Below are 22,080 nucleotides of genomic sequence, written 5' to 3'. Positions count from 1 at the left end.
ATAACAACAACAACGAGTTCTTTTATTTTCATTTTTCTCACATGTCGTGTTTGATTATGACTTCAAGTGGATTCGTTTTTGGGGACCAATTTAGCATCTATATTAGCCAATTGTGCTTGGTGTAAAACATGCTGTTAACAAGGACAATAAGAAGAAAACATTATCCTTTAACTTCAATTTCCGCTGTATCGATGATGTCCTTTAACATAAAAATTCAAACCGTAGAGTTGACCGCATTTCTTACATTTCTCTGAACATCAAGGATACTATTGGTCTTTTATCAAAATCTGGCTGTACATTAAGAAACTAACAGTGTGTGACGGTTTGAAACTACAATTTACTCACAAATGGAGACTTGATATTTTCTATTATAACATTAATTTAGACTTTTATGCAGCAACCTTCCAACGATATCTGAATATTGAATATATATCTCTGAGTTATTCGAAATAACGTTGCATACACTATTCTTAGGTTTTTGTAGACGTCATTTTGATTTTAGTGACCATTATGAAATAAAAAGTAGCATGGTCACGGATTCACTGCGGTCATCCGAAAATCATTTAAAGATGCTGCGCGTCTTTTTGCCATTGGTATTCCGGGGATTATTTTGTTCGATAATCATACTAAAAATACTAATTTTGGACAATTAAATTTTGCTGTATGAATAGGTACCACCGTGAGTGACGCTCACATAATTTCTGGTTTTCTTGTAGAACACACAAGAGGCTTATATCATTGTCTCGGTATTGGCGCAGTCCAGTAAGTATGAACGATTAGATGCAGACAGAGATAAAAAAAAATTAAAAAAATCAGGGACTAGCATGCAACATAAGGTATAATGGTGAAAAAGCTATATACGCCACAAATTGTGTCTCAAAAATGCTATTTCGTTTGTATTTGATGTTTTCACTTGTGAGAAACGATAAAAAACCCGTATTTTCCTAAGCAGATATTGTTTAACAAGATTATTGTGCAATAACCTGAGATGATGTTGAAAACAGTCTACGTTTTTGTGGATATGATTAAAAAGTTAATTAGGTAAATAATATTTACAAACTAGTATTCAATACTAAAACAGGTCAGTTTATTGCATACAATATGTTTCGTAAGTACTTTCTACAAACTGGAGTAACTATAATGTTAATAACATGTGCGTTCTTTTGTTGTTTAAAAATTAAAAAAAAACCTTTAACTCCTCACAAGTTGTTTTAAACACCAATCTGGATTTATATGATTCATCTACAAATAACTTATGTGTAGATATTTGCTCCACCAATGTAAAAAAATTTAAAAAAATTACCATTTAATTTCTTAATCTGAATTGCTTTGAAATAGTTATGAAGACGATGAAGTGTATAAGATGACCGTAAGGTTGATACCTGGTTAAAATAATGTGTGAATTTAACCTGGATAAGATATAATTCTACCACATCAGTCACTTCTTGAAATCAGGGTTACAAATAAATCAATGTCATCAAATATTTTATTGTGTCCATATTCAGCAGTACTGAATTACCAATAACCCTTCTCAAGATAATAAATTGTTGCCGCTAGACTGCTTTATCGTATACATCATTTTCATTTCTAGTTTCTGATTTGAGGGTTGACGAATAACCGTAGTCACTACCGTCTGTTGATAATGTGTCTGTATGATCATAAACATCGTTATCAAGTTGCAGTCTTCTTCCTCCATGGTTGGAACTGTCGTATGTTTGGTCATATTCGTTACGAATTCCTACATGGCTGTCATATAAATTTGTCTTTGAATCAGTTCGCCTTTTTGATACACCATTTAATCGATCATATTCTCCGTATGATGTTTCAGTATAAGTGTCCTCAGTTGTTTGGAGTCCGTTCTTTTTAATTTTGTTTACGACTGCATACGTGTTGCTTGAATTGATTGAAGCTAAGCCATATGATTCGTTAGAAATCGGCGTCTCACTTGTTCTAACTTCTGGATTTTGTGAATGCTCGTAGAACTCGGTGGAGAATTGGACTTCTTGCTTATCCGTATTAGCCGATTTAAAAAATCCCCATGATCTAAAAATAACATGAAATGTTAGATCTAATTGAGACAGGTAGAAGATATCAAAGCGATAGTCATAGGTTTAAGTCAAACACAAACAAACAATATTGTAAATGAATAGAGAAAAGACCAAAAAGAGAAGAATGTCGGCAAGTTTATAAAATATTAAATTGAAAACTATGGAGTCAGCAACAAAACGCCACTTACAGATGTCGGTGCACTCCTGTGTCATATGAAAGTAAGAAGTTTACGTTGAGTGAAGAATATTATTGTATAGTTTTATCACAAAACCGTATGATCATATTAGGCAGCTTTAGTTCAAATAATCAAAATATAATAAGAAATATAAACAGATTGGCATAGTTTTTATTAAAATCAGTTCCCACTCAATGCTCATGGGAAACAAGTAGTCTAAGTTACAAGGTCTTTAAAGCAAGTTGATTTTCGTTTCCCTGTGTCAAGTGCAACAACTATGAATTGTTTGTCTTTTATAATCGTTTATTGTTATAGTCATATTGCTGTCTTCCCGGTCATTACCCCAGATCTCAATTAATCTAAATGCAACTGGACGAGGTGCAGGTATTAACCGTAGCACACACGTTCACAATTATAGCTAAAATACTTCAAAACCAAAAATGAAGTCAAATGGATAAGTTGAATCAAATACATTAAATGAACAGTTAGAAAATCGATAAGTAAACATGTGTAATAATGACTTTAGCACACACATGAAGTGATAATTATTTCTTTTGTAAGTTATCAAATGTGTGAGCTCAATTAACATGAAATATATTTTTAATGTGCAAATACACATTGTACAACCCTATAATTTTGTTTGTTTCAATGTCCATTTTTATAACAATAACAAGTTGTGCCCCGACAGTGAATATAGACAATGTATTTAGGTCGTGCAAATCAAAGCGCCCGCAAATCATTAACATGCTAGGTTATAAACTAACAGTTCGCTTAAAAAGCACAGTCTATGGGATAAATGAAATGTTTGATAATTTAAATAGGAAAGTATAAAAATGAACTGTTACACAATTCATTTTGTATCTAATTGTTTAAGTATGAACGAATGTAAATGTTAAAATTAATGCATACTGGTTTCAAGGCAGGCACTTCAGTTTACAGCGGTTTTAAAAAATGATTCAGATCCGTGGTCAATAGTGCATCATTGTATGATTTATAAAAAAAAAGATGTGGTATGAGTTAGTCTTAAAGTAATGATTAATTTAAGGTCAACAACGAATAAGTTTTGAAATAGCAAATTCAGATTTTTGTTTATAACAATAAATGTTAAGGAAAATTAAAATATTGTACTCAAAATGTAGTACGTATATATAATGTTACCTTATTTTGCAGAAAATTACAACCGAAACAGCTAAAAATGCGATTGCACCTGCAATACCACCAATTATTGGACCTAACAAGAAAAGACAACAATAACACATTGGTGGACAATACATATCACTTATATCGGATCCAAATGTAATAATAAATAAAATAACATTTGTTGATTAAACCAGATTTTCAGGTCTTATATCTGAGACATTGGTACATTTTTGTATTTCTGAAATGATAAGATAAGCTGCACAAAAAAGTGCTCAAAGGTGTTTATTTATTGAGTTGCAAAGCATACTTAATCATAAATAATATTTTAATCAGCAGGTAATCCATCACACGTTTTATTTTGTACACTTCAATTATATTAAAGGCAATAACTATCTGAAAAAGTGAGATAAGTAATTAAAAGAAATGAAGGTACCTATGTCAAAGATGACGCTAGAATCTTGTTCCATTGCATTTGTTGCAGTTACGCTTCGTCTTGAGATTGTAGTAGATGATTCGTCTAAAAAGAAGGTGGACAAATTGTTAAGCAGAGCTATTTTTGTACAAGTTTTATACAACTTCATCATTGACACAACGTTCTTACTTTATTTTATACAATTAGGTGTACAAGTTTTGGAACTGTTTTCTATTGAGGCAAGTCATAAGTGTTCGCGTGAAATCTGTTTCTAATAAAGTTATATAAGTAGAATGTTTCCTCAGTTTTTTTGTTTGTTTTCTGTCCCATATCATTTTAGTTTAAACATGCAAAAAAAAAAAAAAAAATAAAGACATTTTTTATTCTTAGTTAAAACGACTTTGGAATATTAATCGCTCACGTCTGCTTTAAACCAAAGCACCAAACGGTCAATTCCAGCCATTATTACAGGTTTTCATAATACCTGTACAATTTAAATTGAAAAAAGGGACTTATTTTCTTCGTCGGACAGCTGTATTTGTAATATCTCTTGAACATACAAGATACAGGTTAGACTAAAACTTTCTTGATTTACATTCATCAGGAACACTCAAGTTATGTCGTTCCAGGCTGTTCTAGACTTTGGATGATATACAGGTGACATATACAGTTGTATTCATACATTGTTTTTTTTTAATTGCGTATCAATATTTGTCTTACAAAAGAACAACAAAGCTAGTACTTTAATTTATCTTCGTTTTTCATGTATCTCCCTCTTCTTTTGTATAACCTTCTCCCCCAAGGGTGACAGGGGAATAGAAATATGGTCACTTGGTCTTCTTCCGACCGGCAGTAAAACGCTTGCCAGAGTCGGGCGGCCATTTGGTTGTGCGGGATGTACAAGTTTCCAGTCACGTCCGGTCAGAATGGGGACGTTGAATCCGATGACTCGTGTGAAGAGAGCGCCACTCTCTCTCTTTGCACGTTAAGAACGCTTGCAACAACTCTTTGAGGGGTCCGTAGGAGGCCTGTTTCAAAACAAAATTTCAGTCGCTATCCAATATACTAGTGCCCTAATTTTCCAGTGTCAGTCCAAATTTCCCCGACCATCATCCCGGATGACCTCCCAGGCAGAAAACCCTGGCCGTGTTAGGCGCAACTTTTTGGAAGTTTTGGTCCTTGGTGCTCTTCAGCTTTGTACTTGTTTTGGCTTTCAAACTTTTTTCATCTGAGCGTCACTGGTTGGTCTTGTGTGGACGAGACGCACGTCTGGCGTATTGAATTTTAAGCCTATTACCTTTTGTTAGCTATTATTCGTGTGTTTCTTTGTCCTATATGTTCTCCCATTTATTTGTATTGTGGTCCTGTCATGTGATGTTGTCGTTTTGGTGTTGTGTTTGACCAGGTTCAACCCACCATTTTTTTCTTAAAATGTCCTGTACCAAGTCAGGAAAATGGCCATTGTTATATTACAGTTCGTTTCTGTGTGTGTTACATTTTAATGTTGTGTTTTTGTTGTGTTGTTATTCTCCTCTTATATTTGATGCGTTTCCCTCAGTTTTAGTTTGTAACCCGGATTTGTTTTATATCTCTATCGATTTATGAGTTACGAACAGCGGTATACTACTGTTGCCTTTATTTACAAGACCTACCTATTGTATTTATTGTTAACTTGTTCTCGTCCTGAACATGCATGAAATATTTGCCACTGGACGTTTAACAATCAATAATCAATCAATCAAGTATATAATCATCCAGCAGGACGGTGCACATGAACCATTCGTTAAAACATACCACAACTGCATAACCTTCTTAAAAAAAAGATATATAGGAGACAACTTATTTAGCGTTTATACTAAGTATCATTCAAAGGCATCAGCATTATTCATTGCACAGTTGCATATAGCGTTACAAAAAAGTGTGGTGAGGTGGATTCAACCAGTGGTGTAAATCAGGTTTTGACTCTAAAAAGTACTAATGACCTACTCCAAAATCATTACACTAAATCTTCGCTATTTTGCAATATGTTTTTTAACTTTTATTTCATCTCCTTAAACCGTGTTTTCCACAAAAATGAAAATGAGAAACACACATTCCTAGTTTAAAGTCACGAAAACCACAGTGATACCAACAACAAAAACACCAAAGACTATATAAAGTAGACAGACGCTGGACTTTTTGATCGACTAATGTACATATACTAGTAATACAGAACGAATACCTATACTTCTATTATGAAACTATTTTTCATTATCAGATATAAAGACGAATTGCTCGAATTTTATAAACCCTAGAGAACATGGTATTGAAGAAATGCTAGCTTCATATCTGAATCTGTTTTCCTAAAATTGACTATGGTTGGCGAGTTCAGTTACTCCATTGTCAACTTCAATTGTATGGTGTTTAAATATATTAATGAATTCGTTACGAGCATGAATGTGCATTTTATGTCAATTTCATTGAAGTTTATTACGCAAAGACTGCTCTATATATAATAAGATGTGGTATGAGTGCCAATGAGACAACTCTCCATCCGAGTCACAATTTGTAAAGTAAAACCATTATAAGTCAAAGTACGGTCTTCCACACAGAGCCTTGGCTCACACCGAACTATAACCTATAAAGGGCCTAAAAAACCATGTAAAACCATCCAAACGGGAAAACCAACAGTCTAATCTATATAAAAAACGAGAAACGAGAAACACTTATGAACCACATCACCAAACGACAACTATTGAACATCAGGTTCCTGATTTAGGACAGATGCAGTGGGTTTCAACGTTTTAATAGGTACCAACCTTCACCCTTACCCGAAACAATAGTATAACATTACTACATAGAAAGACACACTATAAAATATCAATTGAAATGGCTGACCTCAATCAAAAGACATATAAACATAAGTGAACATACACTGAACGAATGAATTTGATTAATGACACAATGTAAATACAAAATCAATAAGATAAGGGGTGAATAAATAAAGGCAACAGTAAAATACAGCTGTGAAATGTTGAATAATTATAGATCTAACAATACCTTATCTTTTATCTGGTACACATCGTTTACTCAATATACATATAGAAATAAATATTTGATCAAGGAAAAACAATCCCGCTCTTAAGAAAGCAAAAACCAAGTCAAAAATAACACGCGTTACTTAAAGACAATAAACTCATCATATATACCAGGCTTCAAATCTTGTACACCAAACGCGCGTTTCGTGCTTGAAACTTTCTCTGGTGTCTGTAAAGCAGATAAACTTTGCTTTGAGGTTGTAGATAAAGCGGCGCCTGGAATATAGCGGAACACAATTTGTTTCAATTGAAAAATAACAATATTTGCATTTGTATAAGATGTTAATTAGATTGAACTTCTGTACTTTGAAGCCTTATAATAAAGTGCTCGTTGTGGTGCTTGAAACAATGGAAATAATGATTTAACGAGCACATCAATAAGAACGTGTCTCATCTTTGACACAGGCTATCATACATGCAAATAACCCTGTTTACAATATAGACAGAAGAAATGTAGACAATGTTTCACATTATACCTAAATTCAATTGTGCACATTGCCCTATATTTGTTTTTTTTTTTATTATGATCTATATAACAATGCAATGAACTAGTTAAAGACATATACAACGAAGTTCTTGTAATTCTAATGTTGTCGAATATACTCAATATACAAACCAATAGATATATATCAAACCAATAGATATAAGAAGATGTGCCAATTACACAACTCTCCATTCTAGTCACAATTAGTAAAAGAAAACCCATTATAGGTCAATGCATTGATATATTCATGTTATTCTAAACCAAATCATGTAAGCCCATTTATTGTATATCTATTACGAATATAGAACGTATCATCGACCCAAAAATTTACAATAAGTTATTGGTTAATGCCAAGTAATACAATTTTGAGTTTGTTGTCGAATTAACCGGAGAGTGAGATTGTTAAACAACCAACAAAAAGCAAGTGGAGCACCGGACAAATAAGTAAATCAACAGAGCCATTACAAACTTTTTTTGTATTTTCCATGCGTGTCCATTTGTTAACTACACTTTTCCGTAACAGTTGTTCAATGAGTTGGTGTTCTAATTTAGATTTTTAAGAATCAGATATAACTATTTACTGGATAATGCAATTGTTAAACAATCAACACAGAGCACTTGGAGCACAGGATAAATAAGTGAAATAACACAGCCATGATATCCTGTTTTATATCTTCCATGTGTGCCCATTTGTTAATTACACTTTTCCTTACAGCTTTTGAAATGAGTTGGTGTTCTAATTTAGTTTTTTAAGAATCAGCTATAACTACTAACCTAGCAGTGCACGATTGTTTATATTCTTTCATCACGGTTGTCCTTTAGCACTTGCGCTATGCAGTGGCCGAAGTTCTAACTGGAGGTTTCAGGAAAGATAATTATTCAAAAGAAGTATATTGATGCAGATTTTGATAATATAAAGGATTGACTTTTACAATAAAGTTTACGTAAACTTGATTTATAGTAAAACTTAGCATTTCAAGCATATAGATATTCAATTATTTTTTTATATTCGAAGTTTTATAGGACTTTAAAGGATGAATTATATACCTGCTCTGCACACAAAAAAATCTAACTGGTCATTGCAAACTCTTCTGCTTATGTTAAGTTCTCTTTTGTCATTTTTTTCTGTGAATGAGCCGGCTAAACAGAAAAGCGGATCTTTGGTACCTGCTTCAGCTGGAAATGTAATGGTTGCAAAGATATTTGTTTTCTTTTTGTTAATGAAACACGCGTCATTTTCTGCATTAATCTGTAAATCTCTAAGAATGCACCTCCAGTCTCTTAACATTTTTTAACGACTATTCTCCTGATGTTTTGCAATAAACTTGATAATTAGAAATGACATATATCTGAATCTTAAATTATGTGTCCAAATGAGAAAATAATGATACCAAAAGTGATTTTAACACATAACTTGAAAATGACTAGCATTGCCATGACAAAATAGACGACTAAAATACGAACAATCCCACATATCACCAAATAAGAAATAAAAAAAGTAGCAACACTTTGGTTAATCAATGATGCTTCGGATTGGAAACTAGATCGATGTATTTTGAAAGGTAGACGTGTCGATGAACACAATGCATGTTACTATCATCTTTAGTTTGCTGAACTTAAGTAAATGCAATTGCTTGTCAAAATTAGTTTATATCAGTCATCCAACTTTTTAAAACCATGATGCTACTGGCAAAATGTAGAGAGATAAAGTTAATAAATTATCCACGCTTTACTTTCAAAACATATATTGGGTTATTCATGTTTATCAGCGAACCTTCTTAGATTATGTTTCTTTTTATTGTACGACCATTAATTAATTACATGAATCTTACATTTTTCTAAACAAAGATAACACTAGAGTGGGGTGCTCATTTTTGCCATAATTTTCCATGTTTTCTGCAGTTTATGTTCAGGTCTTTATGTTTTTGAAGTAAACTGATATTTCTATTTGAAAATAACATCAAAAGCAAAATATTCTTAGTTTGAAAACGTGTTTCTTTGAAAAAATTCATCTGAAAAGTTAGATTGAAGGCTATTTGAAATTTCCTGATGTTTTGTCAAAGGGGGACACATATTCGCCGTTTTTACACATCTTTTTAAAACCAAATAATTGCAGCTTTAAACAATATTTATCAAATCAATTTCATTATAGATGAATAGCAGACATTTCAAAGGTGTAAAGAACTGAAATTTAAGGCAATCAGTCAAAGAATTACTAAGACATACTTCTTTGAAATCGTGTTTTTTATTCAGGAAATTGGACAAAAATAGTTGTCCGTTTTTCGGTCCTTTGCGGTAAGTGCCGAAATTTTGTCTAAGTTTAAAAAGTAATCATATTTGTTATAAAAATATAATTTACCGGCATATTTCTTCTATTTCAGTCATCCTTTTGATGTTTGTACGAAATTGTGTCCCCGGCGAACATGTGCGCCCCACTATACCGAAAAAATATGATTGTAAACTGTCAGATTATTCATTTATTTACCTTGTGTCAGCTTAGCTTCGGTTTCCGCCCGAAAAACATTTGTCCAGGCATAATGCGCTTCGTTTTCATGGCCCTTTAATCGGCAATAAGTTTCAGGTGGAATCAAAAGCTGATAACTACCCAGGCATATTTGTTTGCTTGTTGAATACGATTTACCCCAACCAACTATGGACCCATTATCTTTGAAGAGATAAAAAACAACAAACAGAGCATGTTGACAATACAATAAAAAGAAAAAAAGGCAAACTGTCATGCTATGAAAATATTAACATTGCATGTTTCTAGAAGGAAATTGAGAGTCAGTGTCTTTTTTTAAATTAAATGATAGAAAATATTTAGAAAAAACATTTTGAATAGCCATCTCAGGACATGTCATAACAATGTTCTCAGTTATGTAAACACCTTTCAATAATGTCAGTGTAAATTATTAGTAAATACAACTTAATCTTTGAATCACTACCTTTCATGTTGTTTAAGTTTCAGTGTTTCTGATGAATGTGTATCCGGAAAAGTGCTTCGTACGCACAAAATGTTTAAGCGTTTACCTAATTTACACGCACAGGGTCGATGTCGCTAATTGTGGACTGCAAGTTCCCAAAGTCATTTGTAGTAACCAGTTCCTCCCTTATCCATTTATTAACAACATATACTTGTTAAAATACCCCGTTCATTTTTAAAGAAATTCTTAAAAATTTGGTTACAACTCCCTCAGGCAAAATTGATCTAGATTAACTTTTTGGTCATATAGTTCCTAACGTTATAGCGTAATAAAGCATTCCTGGCTTTCAAATGTTAAGGTTTGAGCAATCACAATGAAAGTTATTCCAGGAAAGCGCTTCGGACGCACACAGTTTATAAAGTGTTTATCTAATATATATGCACAATTTGTAAACAGATTTTGTTTTACACATGAAGTAAACTTAAGATTTTTTTGTCTACGAAGCATGCTGCTAGTGTCTTTAAAAGCTTACATGGCCGAAAGGGCCAATGTGAGCTTTTGCTATTCCTTGATCTAGAAATAATTTATATATTGAAATTATTAATTGACTATTTCTATCAGTTATCACTCTTAAATGACGATTTTAGTTATTTGTTTCCTCGTTTTTGCCTAAAATTTGCGTTGTAACAAGAATGCCTTTTCACACTGACAGGACCACATTAAAATAACTGAAAGTTCATTACAGATTTCTAATAATTTGATCTCTTTATACAGCTTTATAAAGTTATAACAATAGGTTTTATTTTAATATACATCGTGTTGATCGACAAAATCAATTAAAGCACATAATGAATGATATTTACTGCATGTACTGGCCGTTTCATCATTTTGATCATCACAGTTTACTGCTGTCAGTCCATTTGTTCCATCAAAACAGTAAACAGTTGTACATTTACCATTGTCATAACCAGAAACAATCCCACTGAAAACTTAATGTGATTAAATATTACTAAATTATTTAAGATATAAATGTTAAAGCATTGATGGAAATAAATCTAAATAATTATACATTGTAAAATAACACCTGAAGAAATGTATCAATCGCTTAAAGCTACGAGATTTTGTGTCTGCTGGATGGTTCTGCCATTAGTTTATATCGGCTGTGTAGCCAGATTAAAACAAAATTGTAAAACAAACCAGTAGAACGATTGATGAAAGATAACGGGAGAACATGGTTGTATGTATCTTCATTTATAGAATTGCAAAGAAATGTTAAACTATATATTGCGTTATTTGTGATATTAAGACGAGTGACATTTCACTTTATTTGTGAAAAGTATTTGCAAAATAAAGATGATATGATATTTTCTATATATACATGTAGTTCTATATGTAACCCGATAATATTTTAAAATATATTTCTTTGAAATAAGCGAAGTGATCATATTTAAGTGCCAATTATTATAAGAATCAGATAATTAAAAAGAATTAAAAACATGGCCAAAAAAAAAACCGCCGACATAACATATTTTGAAGCTATCACACTCTTGAATAAAAAAAGGTAGATCGTTCGGTTTTAAGTGTGTGATATTTTGAGAAACATGGATATAAATTCTGGTTAGAATGATAGTGAATTATGTGGTTAGCTCCCCTTCATTGATAATTTCGAGTTTATTACCGCAGCCTGATTCCTAGGCAGATTTGCAATTTAAAAGTTTTTAATTTACAATGAATTGTACCTACCTTTATAGACGAAGAAATGAGTTGAATTTTTTTGTTCTATACAATTCTTTATACTGTACGAGCTACCGTTATCATGTAGACAGGAACACATTTTTGTTGTTTCCTATAAGGGAAATACAATTTTGTATTAAAGAATCATCCATAGCCCAGAAATTTCATTCGAGTCTAATATTTGAATTTGAAAGTCATTACAATGCATACATATAAGATAACTAGTCAATCGAGAGCTGTTTAGTCTGAACTATATGCTACTAGTGAAAACAAGTTGGATGCATCTTTAAATTGAACTGAGAAAATATCATTGTCAGACATAAGACATAATCCTATCTTTAGACAGACACATACTGTATTTTGAAGGATTACATGTATTTATTAGCATGCATTTTCTACATTAATGTTTTGTGGAAGTAAATCCAAACAAGTTAACATACAATAAAAGCTATTAAACTAAAAAGAAAAATGATCTCGCTTCCTTCATGCATAAAGCAGTATACATAGTTGTCCAGCATTAACCATGTGTACAAGAAATCATGCATGCAGATATCATTTCAACATATATTGTTCTTGGATCGATTGAATTAAAACATACTATTCCTTTACTTCATTTATATTTTCATTTGTTCACCCATCATAGGAATATGTTTTGACTTATAACGTTGATGTATCGTCTTGTATTTTCATTATATAATTTAGTTATTTAAGTGGCCTTCTTTTCATTAAAGATTGAACAAAACATTTGAGTGACTGATCTAGTATATACCTATATTACATCATACGTATAGAAAATAAATACAATTTAAAAGCATAAAAATAAGTTGCCGGGAACTATTGACGCTTAATGTTTGTTTTTGTGTAGTGTTCAATTTAAAGGAATTGAGGTATCATTACGGTTTATTGTCGTTTTGTTTTTACAATAGCATTTGTCTAATGTAATCATCTGCAAATTAGACAGTCGCAAAGCAAAACAAAACAAACCACAAAAGAACATCTACATGTCAACTGAATATGAGTAAGGGTTCAACCAGTCTCTTCAAATCTCAACCATCCCTTTAAATATCGACCATATACCTAACTGTGTTACTCAATTACATAAAAGAACAACACTCATTAACAATCAGTAATGGAAAAAGCATGCCGTAATTCACTCATGTAATGGTGGAAGTATGTCATAAAAAATAGTATACGGCAACTAGATACAAGACAGGTGAACACTTGAGTTTGTGAAATGGCAAGACTACACTTTTTACTGTTTTGATGTAGAAAGCGAAACGGAACTACAAACAAAACATTAATACTAACACTGTAACCAAAGAACTGATACGATTCACATTGTTTCTGACATAACACAATTGAAGGTTCTTTCTTGATTTCCGGAGCGTCTGGTACTGCAGAGCAACCTGTTTAAAATACAGTAAATTTCAAAAAGTTTATTCCGTTGATTTCAAATATCATCAGCATGCGCAGCAAGTCGAAAATTTACTAACAACGCCACGGCTAAAAAAGAAAAGACAATCAGACGAACAACAGGACACAAAACACAAAATAGAAAAACTAAAGACTAAACAAAACGAACCCCACCAAAAACTTGGGATGACCTTGGATGCCTCGGACGGTAAGCAGATTCTGCTCCACGTCAAGGCATCCGTCGGGTCGCTTATGTGAGGACACACTCGATAATAAGTCTAATACGGTAGTTCACCTTCGAGGAAAAGGGACGGGATTGTAGTAACGACAATTGTATATTGACAAAAATATGAACTAAATATATGTTTTTTAAAGGGGCACTAGCCGTCAAATTCATGTTCATCGATTTGACTTAAATTATCATATTTGATTTATAACCATGTACAACATTTATCCCAATTATAAAAAGTCTTAAATAAACTATTTACAGGGCATTGGCTCGATAATATGTAGCTTCATTACGTGTGTATTTTAGTCTTGACGCCATCTAAGTAACTATCGAATTGACCTCCGAATACCTATGATGGTCATATAATCGATATAAACATAAATATAGATATAAATAGAAAGTGAACTCGTGTAACTGGATTTTCTAGGTCTGTTTAATCAGTAAATAAAATGATTTACTTTTGTTTCACATTCAATGTTGACATTCTTTTCCTTTAAACAACTTAACACGCACAATGCATGCTTTATCCATCTCAAGCTAAGGGGTTACATTAAAGTTCACAGGTATACGGATTCAATGAGGTCGAGTTCTTCGTTTGCAAGTGAATAATTCATCAACAATGTTTCTTAGCTTATTTTGACAAAATTGAACCATACTGACTGATTAAAGCGAATTACTATTTCAATAGTTCATTTTCATTAATGATTAAACAAAAAAAAATCATACTTTAGATTTTTTTATATATCTCGTAGCTAGTGCCCCTTTAAGTAAAAATAATTAAAAATATATATATTCGAGTTTCGATTTTTTTTAACATTCTATCGCTTGACGTAATCATTGGAATACAAGCCATAAAAAAGTACATCTCATATATGAGGTGGAAATATACGGTGCCTGCTGAGAAAGATTTATCAATGTATTATAGGTATTTGTTCTCTGTAAATTCTTCCCCTAGCCGCCATCCCTAAAAAATAAATAAAATAAATTATTTCAGATAACTAAACAAACAAACAAATTTAGTGAACATTCGACTGGAAATTGGTTTAAAACACTGTTGACTTCCAAGATTATCTCAGCTTATGTAGACGTTATATATAAATTGTAGCTATGTTTATAATCGAGCGTATCTTTGTATGTTAAGTAAATGATTAAATATGAAACTAAGTTGGGGATATACTTTGTTAACACCTGTTTGTGTTATTTAGAGTCTTTAAGACAACAACCATTCCAAAGACAGATCTAAATTACAAGACATATAGCTTGTAGAATACAGTCTGAAACAAAATACAAAATACAAAAATTAAATAAATTTTGATTTGATTTGAATAAATCGTGCTTAGCAAACCTCACTATTTAGTGTTCCAATTGGCAAAAATAAAACAATATACATATGCTTATGATATTGTTTTGTTAATTTCTATTTTCAGGCCAGGAATTATTATTCCATTGTCCAGAGTTTCATTTGAAAACATTAGTGTATTTTTCCATGTTTGGGAGTTTGAGGTTGGCTTACAAAAGATCTATAAACGTTTTCGATGCCAACGCGTTACATTAATTTACAAACTTTACAAATTGAGTCATGTATAATCATTAGACGTCTGTTGATAATTGTCTGAAACAGTTTTTCAATTTTTGAATATCTAATTTTATTCATATTTGATGTTTAAGCATAAATTTCTTTTCTCATTTTTCTACTTGCATTTAATTTTAACATTAAAAAACGGAGTGTATATCGGGGTTTATATTGTGTTATATCCAGCCAAACTAGGAGAAGGAGAGAAGAACAGAAGAAAGATCTTCATCATGTTCATTAAGGAGTAATAACTCATATATTGAAGCGTATACAACGACGATAGTCTCGTCTAAACGAACATATTAGCTGTGCTAAGTTTTTTTTTTATGTCTGATATAGTTGTCATAAAATACGAAATGGATAAAAAAAAACGTTTGCTACAATTTATATAGGGATTCAACTTATTGTGGCCGTTTCATTCATTCTTTAGATATTATCTTACTAGTCGGATTGATATTCAACGTTTTTTCATCTACAATTGTCCTTGCAAAGGCGCAAACAATGAGATAAAATTAGCCATAAGACTTATTTGAAGATTTAACTGACCTTAGTTGTTGTTCAGAGATTACAATCATTTAACTTGTGTATGTGCATAGATCGTGATTCCCCTTCAAAAAGTTATTCAAATGGTTCTTTGACGTACAGATAGCGTGAAACTCTCACTACACCAGGATTCGGATATACGACATTTCTGTTTCGACCGGTCGAAGCCATGTATTTATACATCCGAACTGCCAAACGAACGCACTCCTTTAGCAAGAGTATATAGTCGGACAGGAGAAGTCTAGAGATATTCCTATATCCAATCAATCCTTTGGTTTTAGATAAAAGGAGACAAAAGTATACATTAATACGACAGCAACCCAACAACACAGGCAAATCAAAACATTAAGATTTTACATACAGTCTTTTGTAATAGCAAGATTCCTATACAAAATGATAAGCTCAAAACCGCTTCATGACTAAAAAATACGGAGTTGATTTAATAATATTTGCCGTCAAAGATATCCCAACATGCACAAGTGTTGAGTTGAAAAATATAACCTGCGCTTTTTTAAATTCGATCGGTGGAAATTTAAAGAGTTGAAATATAAATCAGCAGAAAAGAAACACTCCGTTTGATGTGTTTGAGCTTTTGATTTTGCCATTTGATTAGGGACTTCTGTTTTGAATTTTCCTCGGAGTTCAGTATTTTTGTGATTTTACTTTTCACTGTATAGTAACGGTAAAATAAATGATGATAACGGATGACGTCAAGCGGCAAACTAAATGCATATTCAGGACAAAAAAAAAAGTGAATATAATATGAATATTAACCCTGCTTTGTACAAGACCGGCACAATGCTCCGGATTGTTAACGTGTCAGTTCACAACTAATCCTAAAAGTAACCCTAAATGGACAAATTTTAAACTCCGAGCCGACCAGTTTGTGTTCTTATTCTTAGCGTTGAAACAGCAATTACCAATTTAAACGTCTTTTGTACCCAGTTGTGATTCGAACCAAAGACCTCCCTCTCTCGATGCAAACACTATCTCACGAGACCAACCAGAAGAACTATAGAATATCATTCCAACAACTCAAGTACAATAAACAATACAGTTTCACTGAATTTTCACATTTACTTAAGCGAGCTAAAAGTATCTAACCTAAATAGTTAAATAGTATTGGAAACTACACGTAAATATCGATGGCCGACTTCAGTGTAGATTTCATGGATCAACGCTCTATGCAAATTAAAACTCTTGTACCAATCATTTGAGGCGTCCGGCTGTGTCATTATTCAATATTTCCTCATTTGCACGTTCAACCCCACCCTCGATCTCCTAATGCAACCTACTTATTGTGTATAAAATTGATGTGTTCCCCGTCATGACATGCATGAAATATTTGCCACTGACGTAAAGCAAACAACAATCAATCAGCTTCATAAATCATTCCATTAACATAATACACGCAGACAAGATTTGGTATATTGCTATACTGTAAAAATTTACATTTAAAGCTCTCAATAATAATAAAATTAATTTTGTTATTTATAACATACCAGAACACGTTTTTTTTAAATATTTGTTTGCTATGGTTCTTGTCGACTGTTTTATTATTAATTTAAAATATAATCATGATCATATCAGGCAATTATAAAACTTGAAAAGGTAAACGTTTTTTTCAAGCTGTTTATGCTTCATTTAGACGGGAAAAGGGAATGACGGACGACGAAAACAAAAGTGTTTGTTTTCATAAAATACATTGTATTATAGGAATGATGAAAATATCTCAGCTTTACACGTTTTAATCGGACCAATCAATCCTACATAACTTGATGCAAAAGATGTTAAATGTATGCTATTTAATATAATTTTATTGATTGAAGTGTATACAAGCATAGTTTTAAATAAATTAAAAAAAAAATATTATTAATCAATTGGACTGTACAGACAGCACTAACTAGTTTGCATTTGCATATAACGTAGTGTAGGAGAAAAAACCCCCAAAAAATAAACATTTACCTGAATATTGTGAAGGACCTTATGCATCTAGGACTGTTCGATTAGAAGTTATGAAACAAGCTGTTTAAATAACTAATTGTTGAAAGAGTTAACTAACTTTTTTTCATATGGTCTGATCTTTACCAATATATTTCATGATGACTGACAGATTAAAAACATCAAATATATGTAACAAGAAGTTTTTGTACAGAACATTCCCTGGTCATTTGAAAATGACGTCTGTATAGGGTTTTTATTTGTTTATTTATAAAATAAAAAATCGTTATTTTGAAAAGTTGGATTTCAAAAATATAAATTTACCTCTTAATTTTATAACACTATCCAATGGTGGTATTTTAATGCTAGAACATTAAAATATAAATAGATAATTAATTGATGTACTGCTATTTAATCGGTCCATTTCCAATGCAATTCGCCTATTAGGTAAATTGTTATTTGTATTTATTAGTGTGAGTACTGTTTAAGTTGAATATATTAAGACTCGTCCAATTCATGGGAATAACGCTTCTGTATATGTTTTTTGCGCAATTGTCTTATGTTTTAGACTGTTTGTAAGTCAGTTAAAGTTCAATGATTAAGTTAATATTGACAATAAAAGACCTCCCCACAAAAAGGGCTGTTCAAATCTCAACATCCTTTTTTGTTCTTCGTCGGTCTTTTAAAATCAATATTAACTTATCATTGAATCTTTACTATTACTAAAAAGTACATTTTATTTGTTTGAAATTATGCTCGCTACTGTACAAATTATTTTTTTTTTAAATTACCATGCTTTTATTATTATGCAATTACTTTTACTGGCTCACGTACCTAGAACTTCAATCCATGGTGTAGTAACATGATAAATCGCCATGCCAATCCAAAATGCTTTATCCCACAGCACGTCAGTTTTCATCAACACCTTTTCGTCAAATTCTAATTCATTACTGTCACATTCATCAGAAGCAGCTGCCCAGGTTTTACTCTCTGTGTGATATGCTTGTTCATATGAAAAACCTTTTGCTTGAATAAAAGATACTTTCCCTAAATGTTATATGATGTAAAAAAAAAAAGAAACTGTTTATAACATTTTGTTATTTTTATTTTTTACGTTATTATTTACTTAGAGATATCTGTTTTAAAGTTTTTCTCTTTTTCAATACATACATTCACATTTGATATCATAGCTTAATTATAAGAGTCCGGAATGAATGATAAAATACGCCATGTAATCGTTGTCCTTATTTGACTAACAGTTAAGTCAAATTTAAGTTGCGTTTTTTTTTTAATTTGGTTTAAAAGGAGCGAAGAAATGTTTGACATTTTTGGGCTGGATTGAGTTTCGGTATGTGGTATGGTAGGCAGACAAAATCCGAGAGTGGAGATTTTCTGAAATGACATTTGTTTTTTCAATATGTCAAATTTGAACAAATTTAACGAATAACATCGGAGTCACCACGAACAAATCTAAAATCCGAGACCCCTCCTAGATAAACAAAATTTGTTTTGGTCATTGTTTATGTTCTATAGCCCAGTGAACCGTATTTTAGTGTTATATCGAAATAAAGTAGCGGTAACATTTAGAAAGTGGTAAACATATGTTTTACACAAAGTGTAATATATAGATATTAAATAGTTTAACTGATGGTGTACGATAAGAGTCATCCATAGCACACATATTTGTGAACCTATCGACGCTATCATTAAGCGTTATTACATTAAGGATGAACTTAGGTGAGGTTTAGGAATTTTTGTCAGATGTTTGGTCTCCTGGAATTTATTCGTACGATGCAGGGTAAATATTTTGCCCCATAGCACCCATTTTGTTCGATAAAAGACTTCAATAGCTCATAACAGGTCATTTACCAAAATTCAAGCAGCTTCCATATTTCTATTCTTTCGATTAGCGACCCTAATAATACCAATGCTAATCTAAGTTAAAGTCCAAGTCAGCCTTTTCCCGCAATTTTTTGAAAAAAATATACCTCAAAAAAGAGCTCCATAACCTATCAATATTTTTAGCCTATTTTGTTCCTAATTTAATTCTCTACAGTATCAATTTTAAATTTAAGATTTTTTTAAATTTCACATCCCTAAGTGTACAATATTTGCAATAATAAGTTAATTTATAATATGTAGCGTTTTAGTACACAGAGATTTACAGAAGACGAACACCACTAGATCTAATTTTTATCATTGCATACACATATAAATAATCCTAAGACATGGTTTTGGACAGTTTTTTTCAAATATCTGTAATCAAGGTGATGTAGCAAAACAGAAATACATTAACATATTCAGGGGTAAACATAACAATTATAGGAAAAGCAATTAACTTTCAATTCATAATTGCCACAAACGATGATGTGATGTTATTAATTTTTAGATGGTGACGTTCCCTTGTCACCATCTTATGGTGTTTATACATTTCAACTCCTTCGATTGGCTCGTGTATGTAACAACGTATTATATTTTAACGAAATAAATATATGTATTACTGAAAAATTATTACACATTATTTTTCGATATCACAAACTAGTCAAACCATTTACTAAATTTTATCATCGGTACAGGGACATCATTCGTAAATATAAAACAACATGCAGACATCTTATACGTTCAGGTACTTCACATCCAACCTTTTTGGTAATACTCTTTACAAAGCACAAGCATGTCGGCATTCACCTCAAAAGCTAACAAAACCTTTGAACAGACTTATTAAGAAGGGATATAGTAACGATACTGTTGTCAGGTCATTAAAGATGTCATATTTTGGCTTTAATATTGATTTACTTATAGGGTCTCTGAATCGGAAATAAACACATTTATTTGAAAACCAGTTGTTGGCATCATACGGGTTATGTTCTTCTCATATATTTTATGACGATATGATATTAAACCCCTAACGGGAGGGATGGTGCTTGATAGTCATATAATGAAGACATAATCTATCAATCAGTTTAATCTAGGTCTGGAGCTGGCATGTCAGTAACTGTCAGTAGTCTTTTGTTTATTTATGTATCTTTGTCATTTTGTTTAGTTTCTTTTGTTACCTATTCTTACATCGGGCTCGGACTTCTTTTAAACTGAGTTTTACTTTGCGTATTGTTTGTTTTTCCTACATTGGCTAGATGTATAGGGGGAGGGTTGAGATCTCACAAAAAATAAAACCCTAACGCTTTTTTGCGCCTGTCCTAAGTGAAGAGCCTCTTGCCTTTGTTAGTCTTGTATGATTTTGAATTTTAGTTCATATATATATTTCGAAGTTAAGTGTGGCGTCCCTTATCATTGAACAAGTACACATTTTTGTGAGGGGCCAGCTGAAGCACGCCTCCGTTGCGGGATTTTTCTCGTTGTGTTGACCACACATTGGTGTCCTTCGGCTGTTTTCTGCTCTTTGGTCTGATTGTTGTCTCTTTTACACATTCCCCATTTTCATTCTCAATTTCATTATCAAAATACACCGAATACGTAAAGAAATTATTATATTCTTTATGAATTTCATAAATATAACGAATAATTATCAATTCTTCAGTTATTCATAATAGGCAGAAATATTTCCGTATAATCTGTCATTGATTTTGAAAAAACACCTTGCATTTGTATTATTCTTCTAATTATTTGAATGAATTTCTTTTTACATTATCCTTTATCCTTATCCATAAAAACATGGACATGTATAGACCCATGTCATAACGATAATACATGTTCATGTACTTATCAGTTAGTTTTTGGAAACAAGGAAAATAAAACCTGGATTGTTGTCTCTTTGACACATTCCCATAAAGTCAATTACCCGCCTAAATAGTTTCACTCACGAGAGCCACACTTTGAAACATATTTTAAACATATACGTAAAAGATTGTTTAAGATTAGTTTACATATATCCTTAGCAGCATAAATAAAGATAGCACATTATATTTGATACAATGACAATTTGGTACCTTACCATATTAAATTGATAGTAAAAAATAAATTTTAACTTACCATTCGCACACTTTTTATCTATAACAAAAGCCACTATGATAATCCACATTGTTTCGTTCATTCTAAATCCCCTGTATATCGTCCAGACACAAAACAAGGAAGTACATCTTAGATAAAATCAAAGTCAAACAAGTCAAAGGGATTGTTTTTGATTTCGTGTTTACAAAGGATTACGCACAAGGAAGTTGAATAACTTTACAGTGGTTTCTCAGGTATGTTTCATATTTTGTTAACAAAACTACTACTTGTAAAATTGCAATTTATAATTTTTGATAGAAGTTAGCTATTTAATCATTTCAATCTGTCAATTATTGTATACCGTATAATCTTTCGATCATTCGTCTACTTCACAAAATCTTGCTGGGCAACTTGAAGCATATATCATCTATATGAGTG

The 22,080-nt window shown here is 31.9% G+C and overlaps 1 protein-coding gene across 1 annotated transcript; it reads right to left on the bottom strand.

Annotated features, from left to right (window-relative positions):
- Positions 1-1,065: 1,065 nt before the first annotated feature.
- Positions 1,066-21,829, bottom strand: LOC127699925 (uncharacterized). The gene is made up of 11 exons (XM_052203306.1): positions 21,685-21,829; positions 18,529-18,720; positions 13,304-13,401; positions 12,005-12,107; positions 11,125-11,250; positions 9,823-10,002; positions 8,385-8,513; positions 6,965-7,069; positions 3,798-3,881; positions 3,383-3,455; positions 1,066-2,043 (listed from the first exon to the last, which is right to left on the bottom strand). The coding sequence occupies exons 1-11, from the start codon at positions 21,743-21,745 to the stop codon at positions 1,554-1,556; spliced, it is 1,641 nt and encodes a 546-aa protein (XP_052059266.1). The 5' UTR covers positions 21,746-21,829; the 3' UTR covers positions 1,066-1,553.
- Positions 21,830-22,080: the final 251 nt, after the last annotated feature.

Source organism: Mytilus californianus, unplaced genomic scaffold (genome assembly GCF_021869535.1).
Source record: "Mytilus californianus isolate M0D057914Y unplaced genomic scaffold, xbMytCali1.0.p SCAF_44, whole genome shotgun sequence".
Taxonomy (NCBI): domain Eukaryota; kingdom Metazoa; phylum Mollusca; class Bivalvia; order Mytilida; family Mytilidae; genus Mytilus; species Mytilus californianus.
Note: the sequence above shows the minus strand (reverse complement) of the source record. Positions and strands in the feature narration are given on the sequence as shown.

What these genes read in the sequence shown, in the direction of transcription:
- LOC127699925 (XM_052203306.1), bottom strand. Translation starts at nt 21,745, where the DNA reads ATGAACGAAACAATGTGGATTATCATAGTGGCTTTTGTTATAGATAAA. An exon ending in TTTTTTTGTGTGCAGAGCAG is followed by an intron (nt 7,070 to 8,384) that starts GTATATAATTCA and finishes GCTATATTCCAG; the next exon opens with GCGCCGCTTTATCTACAACC. An exon ending in TAGCGTCATCTTTGACATAG is followed by an intron (nt 3,456 to 3,797) that starts GTACCTTCATTT and finishes TTTTCTTGTTAG; the next exon opens with GTCCAATAATTGGTGGTATT.